We start from the raw sequence: 16,513 nt of genomic DNA, 5'->3' as shown, positions 1-16,513 counted from the left end.
TGGGCTGTGGAGAGCGAGGGGGGTTGGGAGAGCTCAGGCAGTAGGGGATGGCGGGAGAACGAGAGCAAAGGGACCAGGAAGCACAACCAAGAGCAAGGCGGCAGAAGGCTGAACAGACTGGGAGCGGGAAGTGGGTTCCCCAGGCAAGTAGGAGCGGGAGGTGAGTCATCGGGGCTCTCGGAGGTTTCCAGAGCCTCCAAGAAAGAACAGCAGCAGGTGGTGTCCTGTGGGAGCCTGACCTCCAGGCAGCAGCGCTCTTCCTCGAAGCTTCCCTCATGGCATCATTACGGCCTCCTTACAAAGCACAGGCAGGGCAAGTGTGAAGGGAAGAACAGGGCCGCCTCTCTCCCCACCCTTCAAGGCCACTGTTTCAGGTAAAGCCAGACAGGCCGGCGCTACCCTGAGTGGAGACAGTGCGTCCACACTCTCCCAGGTCGAGAACAAGACTCCAGGTGGGGTTCAGAGAGACCTGGGCATGTGCAGACTTTTGTGGATGTTCATGTGGCCCCTCCCCAAGCATCCTGGGATAGATGGATGGCAGTTCAGGTAGGGTCAGCACTTGTGCAGAGGTCTTACCCTGCTTTCCTGCATGAACTTGATAGTCAAAATTAGAGGTGCCAAGCTTAAAATTTGGACCCAATGGCCCTGCTGATCACCCTAGGCCCTGCCCCACAGCTGCTGTTGAACAGCACTTTCCTAGACTCTGCATGAGGCCTGAGCAACAGAAGGACGGTCTTCCAGTCCCCTCCACACAATAAAGGACTATTTGCAGATTTGCCTCTTGGGCTCTGCCTCTCAGACTCAAAAACAGCCCTCTGTCCACCGATGCTCAAATATCCCCTTCCTAAGGATGACACGGCGACAGTGTGCATCCTTACCTTGAACCTGGGTAAGTAAGAGCTAACTGGCCTCCCTGCCACTAGCTTGCTCCCCTCTGATCCTCAGGTCACAACCTGACCAAGTTACTCCCCTTCGATCCACTCTTCTTAGATGAAGACCAGATTGTCTGATATGCACACAGGACCTCTTGTGATCTGGGCCCTGCTCACCTGTCTGAATACTCCTTCACATTCCATTCACATAGAATACACCCATCCACAGCCCACTTACCCCTCCCTGCAGCGCCCCCCACCACCACCACCACATGCCATCCCGCCATGCTCCAACCTCAAGTGGCTGTCGTTGCAGGGTGGGGGATTGAACGACTATGTCTCTATTCATTTCAGAACCAGTTCACTTCCTGGGCTCTATATAATACAATGGAAATATAAGGCTTGCCCTAGGTGCTCCCAAGGAAGGCAGATTAATAAGGAAAATAGACTAATAAGAAGATCATTTCAGGAACAAGAGAAAAGCTAAAGCTGGAGTATGAACAAGAACCTGCAGAAGCAGAAGCCCGCAGCTCTGCTTAGAGCTAGCAAGAAAGGCCTCCCAGGGTACACGACTTTTGAGAAGCATCTAGAAAAGAGAAGTGGGCATAATCCAAAGGGCAAGGGAGGAAAAGGGATTGCAGGGAGGAAGGCAATCATTTGCATGTCCTTTGCAATCAGCTGCTGGGCTTGGCTGTTTCAGATCATCAACCTTCTGAGAGCAAGGCTTGCTTCCTCCTCCTCATGTTCCTTTCTACCCACATAGTCCCAGCAGGTGGCCAGCTATGTGATGGGATTGGAGGGGCTGAGAAAGGACCCTTCTGGTTTATAATACACACTTTTTAACATGGCCTACAAGGCCCCTTACTCTCTTTTCTGTCAACCTGCCAGTATCACTGATCTCCTGCTGGCTACTCCCCCCTCCCTGTCTCCCTCCCTCCACTTCTCTCTTTCTCTCTCTCTCTCTCTCTCTCTCTCTCACACACACACACACACACACACACACCAGGCACACTGAACTACCAGCAGCTTCCTTAAGGTGACCTACTTTTTCGTTTGTTTGGTTTTTTTTAAAGATTTATTTATTTGACAGAGATCACAAGTAGGCAGAGAAGCAAGCAGAGAGAGAGAGAGAGGAGGAAGCAGGCTCCCTGCCAAGCAGAGAGCCCGATGGGGGAATCAATCCCAGAACCCTGAGATCATGACCTGAGTGAAAGGCAGAGGCTTAACCCACTGAGCCACCCAGGCGCCCCTGACCTGCTTTTTCTTATCCTTGGTCTTCGATCTTTGGAATTGTACTCCCTTCTGCCCCTAAACATATCTTCTCAACCAAGACAACCTGATAAGTCCCTTCTGGTAGCATTCTTAACATCTCTCCCCTCCCCTTTACAAAATTCAAACAACAAGCACTTATGGTCAATGCTCAGACCCAAGATTCTAGGTCAAGAAAAGAATCAGAATTTCAGGAAGTGCTTCGTGGTAAAACCCATGGACTGGGATCTGGAGGAGTTCTCCAGATGAAACCTACTCACCAGCTGCCCATCCTACACTGTGGTCTGGAGTATGGCTGATGAGATTAATGTATAAGCGTCCCCACCCCTACACCAGGAAGAAGCAGCCAGTCTACAGCCTAACTGACCAAAACTGTTCTGTTGGCCAACCACAACCTGTTCTGAAAGTTCATTAACACGAAAAGAGCATGATGATGCAATGGCGAGCAAAATGTAACCCTTCTTCTACCCACCCACCCCCAACACCACACACACAAGCACACCACTGTATGAGGGTGTCCTCTCCTGGACATATTTGGTGGATTCCTGCAACATCCCCTATCTTCCTCCATCACCAACATGCCTCTCCCACCTCTCATCACCAGGGGTATAACCAAGATTGATGATCTCTGTCTTATTCCCAGCTCTCCAAAGAAGGTCGAACAGATTTCCATTGCCCAAAATAGACTGGGTCTGAGACTAAAGCCTAAGACAGCTCTTGCAGTCATAGCTCTCTGCCCAGGCCATCCCAGCTTCCGACCTGGATGAGAAATGAGGCATACAGAGGGATTCAGCAGGGAAGAAGAACATGAATGAATCTGAGAATTTTATAAAATATCTCAAATACATGTATAAGCTATAGGAAATTGCTCGAAAGTTTTCTCTGTGCTACAGCCTGGTTAACTGATATGAGTAAGTTCATATCATATAGACAGCAAACCTTATCTGTTCACTTGTGTTCTCCTCAAGGACAGGAAAGTGCCTATCTTGCTCACCACATATGCTTAGCCCCAAGCATGAGGACTGGCACATAACTGGCTTCAGAAGGAGGAGGACAAGTGTCTTCCCACAACTTGGGAGAAGGAAATCCACAACTTCAAGCATCAACTAAGATGGTTAACGCCACATGGAGGCCTGAAGAATTGTTCATGAACACACTGGAAACACCCCTAGGGACTGAGTCAGACTTTTCAAAGGACTGGAGAGCCCATAATAATTAGGAGAGAGGAAAGTTTGAGAGACACATTTTTTAATTTCTCCTAACTCCACTTCTACTAGGCCTAGCCAAATATAAATTGTTCTTACTTAAAACCAGATGTGTCCTCATTTGACTATCAGTGAGGCGATGGTCACCACATTCCAAAGGACAGAACCAGAAGTAGTAGTCCTGAAGAAGGAGAGACAGAAGCATCCAGGAGCGGCTCTGTGGGTTGGAAGAGATGGTCGTGGGAAGCCAGACTTAAAATATGAGCAGTCAGCAACTGAGAAAGGTGAGGGTCCGTGGAGAAACTGGCTGGTTCTCAACCCTAGATCCATAATTAGAATCACCTAAGAAAGTTAAAATATTGATGTCTGGGCTCCACCTGAAGATTTGGACTTCATTTGTGTGAGGTGCTCCACTATACCACCAGGGGTGAGATCCCTGGTCTACAGAATCAAAAGTGTGGGCAGAGATCGAGTCACAGGGAAGGAAAGGAGCTTATGAAGGAAAGGAGTCTCACCTTCAGGGAGACTCACCTTCCTCCTCTAGGAGGAGCAGCGCAGGAGCCAGCAGCAGGAATCTGCTGGGTTTGGAGACTCCAAACAGAGCCGTGGGCCTGCGACAGAAATGCTTGGTCACAGGCTGAGTGAGCTCACAGTGTAGCCAGAGACCAGGGAGACAGGAGGGATTGAGTGTTTTTCTCTGAGGGTGCACTGAGGAGTGGGGCTCCCACCTCTCAGCTCCTCCAGGCTGGAGATAGGGAGGCCGCCATTTTCATTCCCATCCTCCAAAGAGGTATGGAAAGCGTTCAGGGAACAAAATCTCCCGAGAGCAAACCAAGCAGATTACTTAGCCTGGCCCCTGGCAAGGGCAGTACAATTACACCTCATTTGAGAATCCAGGCAACAGACCTCTCCCCCAGAAGATCAGCAAGAGCATCTAGCCAAGACCAAGTTCACTGATCAATGAGAACTGCAGAACTTCAAAGCTCAGAATACAGCATGTAGAATTCATGGCTTTTTTCCCAAGATTCTTTACTCTTTCAAAGTTAAATTTTTTTAATTTTATTTTTTCTTATTCTATTTTTTAATGTTTCCTCTTTCCTATTTTAACATCTTTTTTTTTTTTTAAGATTTTATTTATTTATTTGACAGAGAGAATTCACAAGTAGATGGAGAGGCAGGCAGAGAGAGAGAGGGAAGCAGGCTTCCCGCTGAGCAGAGAGCCCGACGCGGGACTCGATCCCAGGACCCTGAGACCATGACCCGAGCCGAAGGCAGCGGCTCAGCCCACTGAGCCACCCAGGCGCCATTTCTTAACTATTTTATCTTGTCAATACCATTTTAAAAATCTTTTTTAATTTTTATAGTTATACTCATATTCTATCCCTTCATTGTATTTCACCTTATTTTTTGCATACATATAGATTTTTCTTTCTTTAAAATTTAGGGATACAGTTTCTTCTAATAGATCAAAATATACCCTAATCAAGCACATGGCTTTTTCTAGTCTCCAGCCTGATCCCATTCTTTTGTCTTTTTTCTTCTTTTTTTCAACCAACTTATCAATTCCTTTTTTAGAATCTTTTTAAATTTTCATCTTTACAGTCATATTCAAGCCCTTCAATATGTTTACCCTTAATTTTGTATATATATGTTTTTCTCTCGTTAAAATTTTGAGAGGTAGACTAAAATATATCCAAAATCAAATGTGTGGCTCTGTTCTATTCACCCGTCTAATATACACATTTTTTTCTTTTTTTCCTTCTTTCCTCTCCCCCTGGTTTCAGGTTTCTTCTGATCTGGTTAGTGTATATCTTTCTGGGGTTGTTACTACCCTTTCAGTATTTTGTTCTCTCATTCATCTATTACCTGGATAAAATGATAAGGTGGAAAAATTAAACACAAGAAAAAGAAAAAGAGGCAGCTCCAATGGCTAGGGACCTAATCAATATGGACATTAGTAATATGTCAGAACTAGAGTTGAAAATTATGGTTTTCTCCTTTCTGGAGAAATAAAAGAACTAATATCTAACCAAGTTGAAATAAAAAAAGCTATTAATGAGGTGCAATAAAAAATGGAGGCTCTTACTGCTAGGATAAATGAGGCAGAACAGAGAATCAGTAATATAGAAGACCAAAAGATGGAGAATAAAGAATCCAAGAAAAAGAGAGACCAACAACTACTGGAACACGAGGGAACAATTCGAGAGATAAGTGATAGCAAAAGACGAAACAATATTGAAATAATTGGGATCCCAGAAGAAGAAGAAAGAGAGAGGGGGACAGAAGGTATATTGGAGCAAATTATAGCAGAGAATTTCCCTAATTTGGTGAAGGGAACAACATTAAAATCCAGGAGGCATAGACAACATCCCTCAAAATCAATAAAAATTGGTCAATATCCCATCATCTAACAATAAAACTTATAAGTCTTAGTGACAAAGAGAAAATCCTAAAAGCAGCTCAGGACAAGAGGTCTGTACAACAGAAACAAGAGGTTTCTACAACAGTAGAAATATTAGACTGGCAACAGACCTATCCACAGAGACATGGCAGGCCAGAAAGGACTGGCATGATATATTCAGAGCACTAAACGAGAAGAATATGCAGCCAAGAATACTACATCCACCTAGGCTGTCATTGAAAGTAGAAGGAGAGATAAAAAACTTCCAGGACAAACAAAAACTAAAACAATTTCCAAAAACTTAGCATGCAGTAGATGCTCAATAAATAGCAGTTCTTATTATCAATATCATCATCATCATTTGGGGACTTTGGCATCAGACAAATAAAACTAAATTTAAAAATTCATTCCTTTAGGGACGCCTGGGTGGCTCAGTTGGTTGGACGACTGCCTTCGGCTCAGGTCATGATCCTGGAGTCCCGGGATCGAGTCCCGCATCGGGCTCCCAGCTCCACGGGGAGCCTGCTTCTCTCTCTGACCTTCTCCTTGTTCATGCTCTCTCTCACTGTCTCTCTCTCAAATAAATAAATAAAATCTTAAAAAAAAAAAAATTTCATTCCTTTATTCAAAAACCATTTAATAAGTATTTAGCAACCCCTGTCCTGCCATGGCTGCTGAAACTTGAAGACCTCAGAGACTTCTTTGGAGAGACAAATATGTAATTCTGCAACTTAAATTCAGGAAAATAAGTGTGACCATGCCACACTAAAATTATCATTTTTGGTAAGTCCCTAAGACAGAGACTACTAGCTGCTTACCAAAATTCCATGTTCTCTCTTTCTTTCTGGACACATAGCTAGACCCTATTTCCTAGCCTCCCTTGCAATTACATGTAGCTACAAGACAATTACAGCCAGAGGAATGTAACAGAGTGATACATGTTACCTTCAAACCTAGCCCATAGAAACCTTCTGTGCCTGCTTCTGCTTGCCTGTCCATGCTCTCTCCCCTTTCAGATAACTGGGAGGAAAGCCCTCGGGGCTGCCTTGGAAGTCAGAGTTGAAACTGATTAAGCCTCCATCATGCTGGGTCCCTGAAAAGCTATATGGATAAGAGCCACCCCAGTCACTTGTTTACTCAGCTTACTATTAGTTTAGCAAGAAATAAACTGTCATGTTTTACTCATTATTTATTTTTTGGTCTATTCGTTAGAGCAGCTGAGTGTTTCCCTAACTAATACAGTACCCTTCACTAGCAATGCAGATAATAATAAATAACTCTACTCACAAGTGCAGTAATTAGTCTACTGAGATACCATCCAAGCCAAATACCCACATGTCAGAGTCCAGTTCAACAGACCCTTCCCCAAACTTCTCCCAGCCTGACAGATTTAACAGCCCCCCCCCTCAATTTCTGCAAATCACAAGCCAGGGGAGATACTCAAAGGTAGGGACTGGATATCATCTTTGACCTTCACTGCAGCCTGGCACATAGTAGGTGCTCAACAAAAGAGCAAATTAAAAAACTGAAATGCCCAAAAGATGAGCAGAAGGATTTCTCCCCTATGCTTTGTGCAAAATAATCTCCACTATGCTTTGTGCTATAGAATTCTGGAGCTTTCATTATGTTGAGTTCCAGTACTGTTGAGCACTAACAAAGGTGATTTTAAAGAAAAGCTGTGGCCTTACCTGCAGGCATCTCCATGGTCCAACTCTCTCTTAAGACAGAAATTAAGGCTGGGCTCTCAGCTTCTCATTAAAATTAGATAAATACAACAAATTCATTCTTTTCTAAATCATGAAGATCACTTTTGAATATTAGAAAGTCCTGTTACTTCTGGCCTTTGCCAATGACCTACAACTGAAACTGTTTTTCAACAGAATACTTTTTACCTAAAAACCTGCTGATAAACTTGTTTCTAGTACCGATAAAATCACTGGTACTAGGGTGGACATTCTTCTGTAAACAGCTATAAAACAGGACAAAGTACACAAGCCAAACATTTTCAGGCACTGAACACATCCCTCATTTGGAACTACAATTTTCGAGATAGAAAGTCATAAATGTAATCCCATAAGGACACATTATTGACTGGGGTTCAGGAAGCAGGAACCCAAGTAAAGGAAAATCCCACTGAACTGAGGAGGCAGAGGTCAAGGCTTGGAGAAACTAAAATGGCTGGAAATTATGGGGCGGAGTGAAAAAGAGGAGAAATATGTGCCAAGAATGTTCTCTAGAGAGGTTTTTGAGGACCTTCATGACTCCTTGGCTGAGAGCAAGTCTCCACTCGCGTTAAGGGCAAGATGTATGAGGCTGACCAGAGAGAGGCTACCACCACCCTGAGATCAGAACAAGATGCTGGAGGTCACGCAGTACTGGAAGACATTGATGTTCCATCCCAGCCAGAGCAGCAAGACCTCATTAACATGTCCTAACATTCCAGATATCCAGCTGAGACATGAGATCCCATTTTAGGAGTAAGAACCACACGCTATGTTTCTAGCAGACTATCCCTAAAAACTTCTAAGGCCAAGCCCTGAACAGATCACTAGGGGAGACACATGAGAGGCTGAGTCTTACCAAGTTAAAGAATCATGGGAAAAACCTTGTATTTTCCAAAAATATACCTTAATGAGCAGAAAACTAGACCTAAATATTAAACTCAAAGGGATCAGCTCGTAATTGAACTACATGCTGGAAAACTTTTCTTAAAAAAAAAATTTTAACTCTCCTGAAAGATAGTGTTGTAACATGCACAATGTCCATTTTACTATCAAAATTTACTAGACATGGAAGAAACAGACAAAAGTGACCCATGAAAGACACAAAGAACACAATAAAAATTCACATCAGCCCTCTGGCCTTTTTCAGTAGGCCCAGAGGGACCCAGGGCCAATGAACTCTCTCCCCAACCTCAAGAAAGATTCACACCTGCACTGGAAAGGCTGCTGGGCCAGCCTTGGTCATACACACAGACATAGCCTGTGCTGGATCTGGTCCTGTCAAGGGGATTAGTGTTTGTTCTCATTGCTCCTTCCTAGTTGCACTGTTTATACTTCTATGATCTTAGTAAGTGGAAGATATGGAAACTGCAAAAGTGCAGAGAACTAGAAAATATAAACAAAAATCAATGTAAATGTAATTGGTTTCACACTCCACGATTTCAAAACTTACTACAAGCACAGCAATTAGGCAAGAACAAGAAATAAAGATAGCAAAATTGGAAAGGAAGAAGTAAAACTGGCACTATTTTCAGAGGACATAATATTATATGGAGAAACCCTGGAGACTATCAAAAAACTGTTAGGACTAGGGGCGCCTGGGTGGCTCAGTGGGTAAGCCGCTGCCTTTGGGTCAGGTCATGATCTCAGAGTCCTGGGATCGAGCCCCGCATCGGGTTCTCTGCTCAGCGGGGAGCCTGCTTCCTCCCCTCTCTCTGCCTGCTTGTAATCTCTGTCTGTCACTTAAATAAATAAAATCTTTAAAAAAAAAAAAAAACTGTTAGGACTAATAACTTCAGTAAAGTTTCAGGATACAAAATCAAATACAAAAAAAAAAAAAGAAGAAGAAAGAAAGAAAAAACACCTTACTGCAAAGTTACTGTGGTATTGGCATAAGGACAGAAGAATTAATCACTCATTAGAACTGGGATTCCAGGGCGCCTGGGTGGCTCAGTGGGTTGAAGCCTCTGCCTTCGGCTCGGGTCATGATCCCAAGGTCCTGGGATGGAGCCCTGCGTCAGGCTTTCTGCTCAGCGGGGAGCCTGCTTCCTCCTCTCTCTCTGCCTACTGTGATTTCCGTCTGTCAAATAAATAAAAAACCTTTAAAAAAAAAAAAAGAACTGGGATTCCAGAAATAAGTCCTTGAATTTCTTTTTTTTTTTTTTTAAATGATTTTATTTATTTATTTGACAGAGAGAAATCACAAGTAGATGGAGAGGCAGGCAGAGAGAGAGAGGGAAGCAGGCTCCCTGCTGAGCAGAGAGCCCGATGCGGGACTCGATCCCAGGACCCTGAGATCATGACCTGAGCCGAAGGCAGCGGCTTAACCCACTGAGCCACCCAGGCGCCCTAAGTCCTTGAATTTCAACAAAGGAACTAAGAAGTGGAGAAAGAAAGGGAGAAATGGTACTGGGACAATTGGATATCCACACAAAAAAGAAGGAAGTTGGACCTCACATCATACATAAAAATTCACATTTTCCAGAAATGGATCACAGACCTAAATGCAATAGATAAAAATATAAAACATGTGGAAGGTAACACAGGAGTAAATGTTTATTACCTTAAGCACTTGTTTCTTAACCAAAAAGCACACGCAAGTAAAGAAAAATAGACAAACTAGCTTTCATCAAAATTAAAAATGTTTTAAAAGACACCATTAATGGCGCACTTGGGTAGCTCAGTCGTTGAGCAACAGATTCTTGATTTTGTCACAGGTCATGACCTCAGGTCTTGAGATCAGCCCCATGTCTGGCTTCATGTCGAGTCTGCTTAAGATTCTCTTTCTCCCTTTCCTTCCGCCCTCCCCTTGTTCCAGCTCCCTCTCTAAGCAAACAAACAAATAAATAAATAAATAAAATCTTTTTTTTTTAAAGACACCATTAATAAAGTGAATATACAACCTAGAGAAAGGGAGGAAATATTTCCAAGTCATGTATCAGAAGAGGGACTTGTATCCAAAATACATAAAGAACTTTTACAACTCAATAATTTAAAAAACAACCTAATTTGAAAATGAGCAAAGGAAATGAATAGACATTTCTCCAAAGAAGATAGGCAAGAAATATTCAGTAGCACATGAAAAGATGTACAACATCATTAGTCATTAAAAAATGCAAATCAAGGGCACCTGGGTTGTTCAGTGGGTAAAAGCCTCTGCCTTCAGCTCAGGTCATGATCCCAGGGTCCTGGGATCAAGCCCCGCATACAGTATGATTCCACTTACATGAAATATCCAGAATAGTAAAATTCATGGAGACCGAGAGTTAGAGGGAGGGAGGAAAGGTGAATGGCTGTCAATGAGTATGAGGTTTCTTTTTAGGATAATGAAAATGTTCTAAAATTAGAGAGCAATGAAAGATGCACAACTCTATGAATAAAAATGACTGAATTGTACATTTTTAAAGGGTGGATTTTATGGTATGTGATTATATGTCAATAAAGCTGGCATTTTTTGGGGCGCCTGGGTGGCTCAGTGGGTTGAGCCTCTGCCTTCGGCTCAGGTCATGATCTCAGGGTCCTGGGATCGAGCCCCGCATCGGGCTCTCTGCTCAGCAGGAAGCCTGCTTTCCCCTCTCTCTCTGCCAGCCTCTCTGCCTACTTGTGATCTCTGTCAAATAAATAAAATCTTTAAAAAAAAAAAAAAAAGCTGGCATTTTTTAAAAAATGGAACTCCTAGAACTGAAACATAAAATAATGAAAAAGAAAAATTTCATTCGATGAGTTTAACAGCAAACTGGAGAAGGCAGAGAAAAGATCAGCAGAAGATAAAGATGGAGCGACAGAAATGATCTGGTCTAAAGAAGAGAAGACTAAGACTGAAGAAATTTAACACAGTCTTAGGAAGTGGTGGGACCACATCGTCTAACATACATGTTAGAAAAAGGAGAGAATGAAAATCAGGCAGAAAAACAGTGGAAGAAAGAGCGAGAGAAATTATCCCAAAAGCTCATAAAATAAAATATCCATATTCAAGAAGGTTAGAAAAAAAAAATCAAGGAGGAAAAAACACAAAGAAAATCACCCCGGACACATCATAGTCTGATTGCTCAACACCAAAAATAAAAATAAAATATTAATATCGAGAGCTACCAGATTAGGAAAATATTACACTTTATTATACATTGAGTAAAATAAAAATCTGGATTAAGGCAGACTTCTCATCAAAACCCTGGAGACCAACAGAGAACACCTGGAGTCCCGAAAGGAAAAACATGTCTGATGCAAGTGTTCTTCCGGAAGGAGAGTAAAACAGACAGTCTTCCAAGAAAACACAAGCTGAGAGGGGCGCCTGGGTGGCTCAGTCAGTTAAGCATCCAGCTTTCGGTTTCAGCTCAGGTCATGACCTCAGGGTCATGAGATCGAGCCCTGCTCTGTGCTCAACAGGGAGTCTGCTCGAGATTCTCTCTCTCTCCCTCTGCCTCTGCCACTCCCCCTGCTCGCTCATTCTCTCTCTCTCTCTCTCTCAAATAAATAAATAAGATCTTAAAAAAAAAAATACAGGCTGAGAGAATTTGTCACCAGAAGAACTACACTTCAACACCTGCTAAAGGAGGTTCTTTAGGCCAAAGGGAAACGGTACCACAGTGAACCTGGGGAGCTGTTCCTGAGGAAGGGTCTTGTGTCCGTTGACTGGCAGCCTCTCTGGTCTAAATGCGTGAATGAACCAAGGAGCTTTTTATATGCTATATGCTACTACTTTTCAAATTAGAGGTTTAACCCAGTGGCTGGTGACCTACAGGCTTGCAAACAGCATTTTTAAAAACATAGTAGGGTAGTGTGGCCCAGGAAAGAATAGCACACAAACACCCCTTTAAAAAAAAATCAGAAACAATAAATGCTCACGTGATGAATAATACTCTTTCCAAAAATCTATTAATGAAACTACAGCTCATTATGTTGGGCAATGTCTTATATAAATAGCACAAATATCACTGTGACATTCTTCTTAAGGTTTAATGTTGATGAACTAGAACTAGCCTCCTTCTATCAGACAATGAAACCCATACAACTTGCTGTTTTCTGACCTGCTTGTCAGAAGTTCAGAGATAAATTTTTGTTCAACTGCAATAACTATTCTTAGTCTAAGTTTTGTGATATAATACTGTTCTCCCAATCCTTCATTACTTGGCATTTGTTCATTTAAGTGTTACTGTATCTGGGGTTTTCTCTTTTGTAAACTGTTTGAAGATTAATAAATAGTAAAAGAAACAGTTATTTGATACGGGCAAAAATAAAAACAGACTAATAAGGAGTTTGAGTGAAGACTAATTACAAAAATAATTAAAAACAGGGAACTTTTATTTTTAATTTATTTACTTGTATTTAAACGTTTTCCGCAATGGAAGTATATTATTGCTTTTTCTAAGCTATTTTTTTTTTAAAGATTTTATTTATTTACTTGACAGACAGGATCACAAGTAGGCAGAGAGGCAGGCAGAGAGAGAGAGAGAGGATGGGAAGCAGGCTCCCTGCAGAGCAGAGAGCCCGATATGGGGCTCGATCCCAGGACCTTGGGATCATGACCTGAGCCGAAGGCAGAGGCTTTAACCCACTGAGCCACCCAGGCGCCTCTAAGCTATTTTTAATTAGCTAATGCTGTGTATCAGGCATCGAGGATTACTAGAAAGTATGGATTATCTCTGTCAGTGAACAAGTCAGAAGATACAAAGGATTAAAAAAACAAGCCCAAAACGGAGTCATCTGCACACACATGCACACAACACACCCCTCCAGCAAATCAACAGTTTCAACCTATCCCAGGAATGTGACCTTTTATCCTGGGTATGTAACCTTTGAAAGATTTGTCTGAAATTTCCCCATCAACACTGGTGAGGTAGTAAACCGCATGACAAACACACTATCATTCCCTTGCCCCAAAAAAGGCGGAGAGGCGGATAGGGTGGCTGGGTGATGGACATTGGGTATGTGCTAGGGTGAGTGCTGTGAATTGTGTAACCCTGATGAATCACAGACCTGTACCCCTGAAGCAAATACTACATTCTAAGTTAATTAAATATATCTATATTTCTAATATATATAATATATAATTATATAATATATATTTAGTTATATAATGAAATATTTATATACATTTACATATATATATATAAATTACATCTTCCAAATCATGGGGAAAAAAAGCTATTTCCAGGCCTGAAACAATCCTTTTTCTTTTGCTAATAACTTCTCACCCCGCCCACCTTCCTATAAAAACCTTCCATTTTGTAGCGCTCCCCTCTATTTGCTGGATGGGATTTGCCCGATTCATGTGCCACTTAATAAAACCAATGAAACCTTCCAATTCACGTGGTTGCATTTCATTTTTTAACAAAGGGTGGTGTGTCCTCTGCTTGTGTTTACTCAGCAGAGGGAGGGCGTGACACCAGCTGATGGTGAGAATGGAGATCCTTCAGTAGTTTCAGTGCAGGCTAACCTAGAGGGAGAGTTGTCAGTCAGACAAACTAAAAGTTATGTCCTTGAAGATTCTGGAGGAAAAGCAGGGCTGTCAGTAGGAGTCCAAGAAAGACGTTGAGTACATCTTGAATAACTACAGTGTGGTCGGGCTAATGTCATTGGTGTGGTCTGAACAAGTCAAAGTTTGAAGCCACCTCCTCCTTCCCAGGATGCACAGCAGTGGATAAGGCTGCTAAAGTATTAAGATCATCTTAGGGTTCCACGAGTCTAGAAAATACAGTCTTGACAGGCAGGTGTTGTGCCCTATTAATCTTTGTAACTCCAACCCTGAGCACAGTATTTGGCGCAGTCTGGCTCACAGGTGTCCTCTGAGCTGATCTGAGCTGCACTTATAAAGGCAGTGAGCCAGATTTGCTAGAGCCCATCAGGAATTAAACACATCTTCCCCACCGTCATCACTAGGTCAGTTTCCCATGCCTACGTAAACCCTAAATGCGGCACTCAGCTAATCCATGCTGGTTAAGACATGTCCCCAGCAGAGATCACAGTGGTACATTTCCTTACAAGTTTGGTGATGACATCCAGCCTCCTTGGGCTTGGTCCCACTAGATGAACTAACCATGATGATCTGAGACTGGAAATACAGTTGACTCGAACAATGCAGGGTTAGGGGTGCCAATCCCCTCGTGTGGTTAAAAATCTGCATGTAACTTCTGACTCCCCCAAACTTACCTACTAATAGCCTACTGTTCATAAGAAGCCTTACCAGTAACATAGATAGTGAATTAACACGTTTTCTATGTGTATTATATACTGCATTCTTAGAACAAACCTAGAGAAAAGGAAGTGTTAAGAATATCATAAGGAGAACAGACACTTCAGGTACTGTACTGTAAAAAAAAAAAAAAAAAAACTGCATGTTAGTGAAACCACGCAGTTCAAAGCCATATTGTTCAAGGGTCAACTGTAGTGTAGAGATAACAGCCCTTCCTGGCCTGTGACCACCATATTTCCCCAACAGCCTTGCAAAATCAGTATTCCCCTTAAAGCCCCCGGTCCCCCCACATTTCCCAACCCACTTGCTGGTACGTACACTTTCTTCTAATGATTTCTTATGAAACAGAGCAAAAGCCACAAGGTGACGTGCTGGGGAAAACAAGTTTGAATTCTAACTTTACCCTTCCGTGATTATTTGGTGGATAACATAAGGTAACAGGCGTATTTCTGCCCCTCTCTGAACGTCAGGCTCTTCTTCAATGAAATGGACTGAACGCCAACAATAAAGCTGTTGTGAGGCAAAGCACCTAGCACAGAGTCTAGATATAGTAGATGCTTAATGAATATTAGGCTAGCTTTTCTCTGAATGCCAAGAACAGGTGGCCTGAGTTACAGCACTCTGCAGGAGCTGGCTCATTCTTGCCACGCTCCCTCTTCATCTCTATTCTTCAAGCACTTGGCTTCCCCACTATTTTTTGGACAGCTCAAGCACACTCCTGCAGCAGGGTCTTTCACCTATATTCACCTTTGCGAGATCATTCTCCAGGTATATGCAAGGCTTGTTCTTTCATTCAACACAATCTCTGTTCAAACTCATCTCTGCAGAGAAGCCTTACCTAACCACCTGATCACAAATGGAGACCGAGTCTATTTTGCAACTAGAAGCAAGATCTTTATGTCTAGTGGCCAAATTTCTGTTCTCCACGTGCTCTAAGAACGCCACACACAGGGTGGAACAAGTTTCCCTCGGCCAGCAGAAAGAGTTTACAGATGGGTGAATTTCCAAAAAATCAGGGTCTCATTTCATTAAATCAAGGACAAGCTTCACTTGAGGCCCTATGCCTCATGTCCTGGAGCCCTGCCCTACCATGGACGAGGGCAGAGAAGGTACGCAGAGTGACCAGACCAGAACCTGAGGTTGGTGTTTGGAACCCACCGCTCCCCCTCACACCTCCACTTCATTCAGCCAGCAAAGGAGCCCAGGTTCTCACATCCATGCAACTCAGAGAGTATTACAGGTTGCTGGAAAGGACCATCCCATTAGGTCTCTGCCTCCCAAAATGACAGGTGTGTGGCAAGACACAGTGAGAGAGCAAATGTCTGTCAGGATGACCCAGCTAGATGGGCCAGGGCTCTGGGGTCAGGTCCCCAGAACAAACTCCAGGAGAGTAGAGGGACGCAGAATACCATAGACCTCTAGAAGAGCCATCCCTCACCCCAACCGGTCTAAGATCCTCCCCCAACCTGCCACTTGCCTTTGGGCTTATAGAGCTAACATCACTCAATAGGGCCTTCTGTCCCCGCCCAGGGTCCACATGGTTCCCAGAGGCATCTCCAGGACTGTACCCGACACCTACCTTTCAGTTCCCTTGGTTCACAGTTTATGCCAATGGAGTGGGCACTTCCCAGCCTTATGCCTCACTCAAGAATCACCCGAAGAAAGACACTCAACATAATCCCTTTCCAGGCAAGGTCAACCCTGCCCAAGTGCATGTGTCCGCTCAGTATAGCTTGAGAGATGCAGCAGAATAATATCCCCCTCCCAGAAGTCCACCTGCACTTGCTTTTCCTCTAAGAAAAGGGGTGCCTGTGTGGCCCTGCACCCTGGGGTGTAAAGGCCCCTGTTGAAGG

General features: G+C 43.3%; 1 protein-coding gene across 1 annotated transcript in view; it reads right to left on the bottom strand.

The window, feature by feature from the left end:
• The window catches only part of ANO2 (anoctamin 2), a 340,666-nt gene that overhangs the window by 323,529 nt on the left and 624 nt on the right, over positions 1-16,513 (bottom strand). Inside the window, exon 2 of the mRNA XM_044226412.1 lies at positions 3,878-3,983. Coding sequence (XP_044082347.1) covers positions 3,878-3,983 — 106 coding nt within the window. The remainder of the gene's footprint in view (positions 1-3,877; positions 3,984-16,513) is intronic.

The sequence above is a fragment of the Neovison vison genome, chromosome 12, assembly GCF_020171115.1.
Source record: "Neovison vison isolate M4711 chromosome 12, ASM_NN_V1, whole genome shotgun sequence".
NCBI lineage: Eukaryota > Metazoa > Chordata > Mammalia > Carnivora > Mustelidae > Neogale > Neogale vison.
Note: the sequence above shows the minus strand (reverse complement) of the source record. Positions and strands in the feature narration are given on the sequence as shown.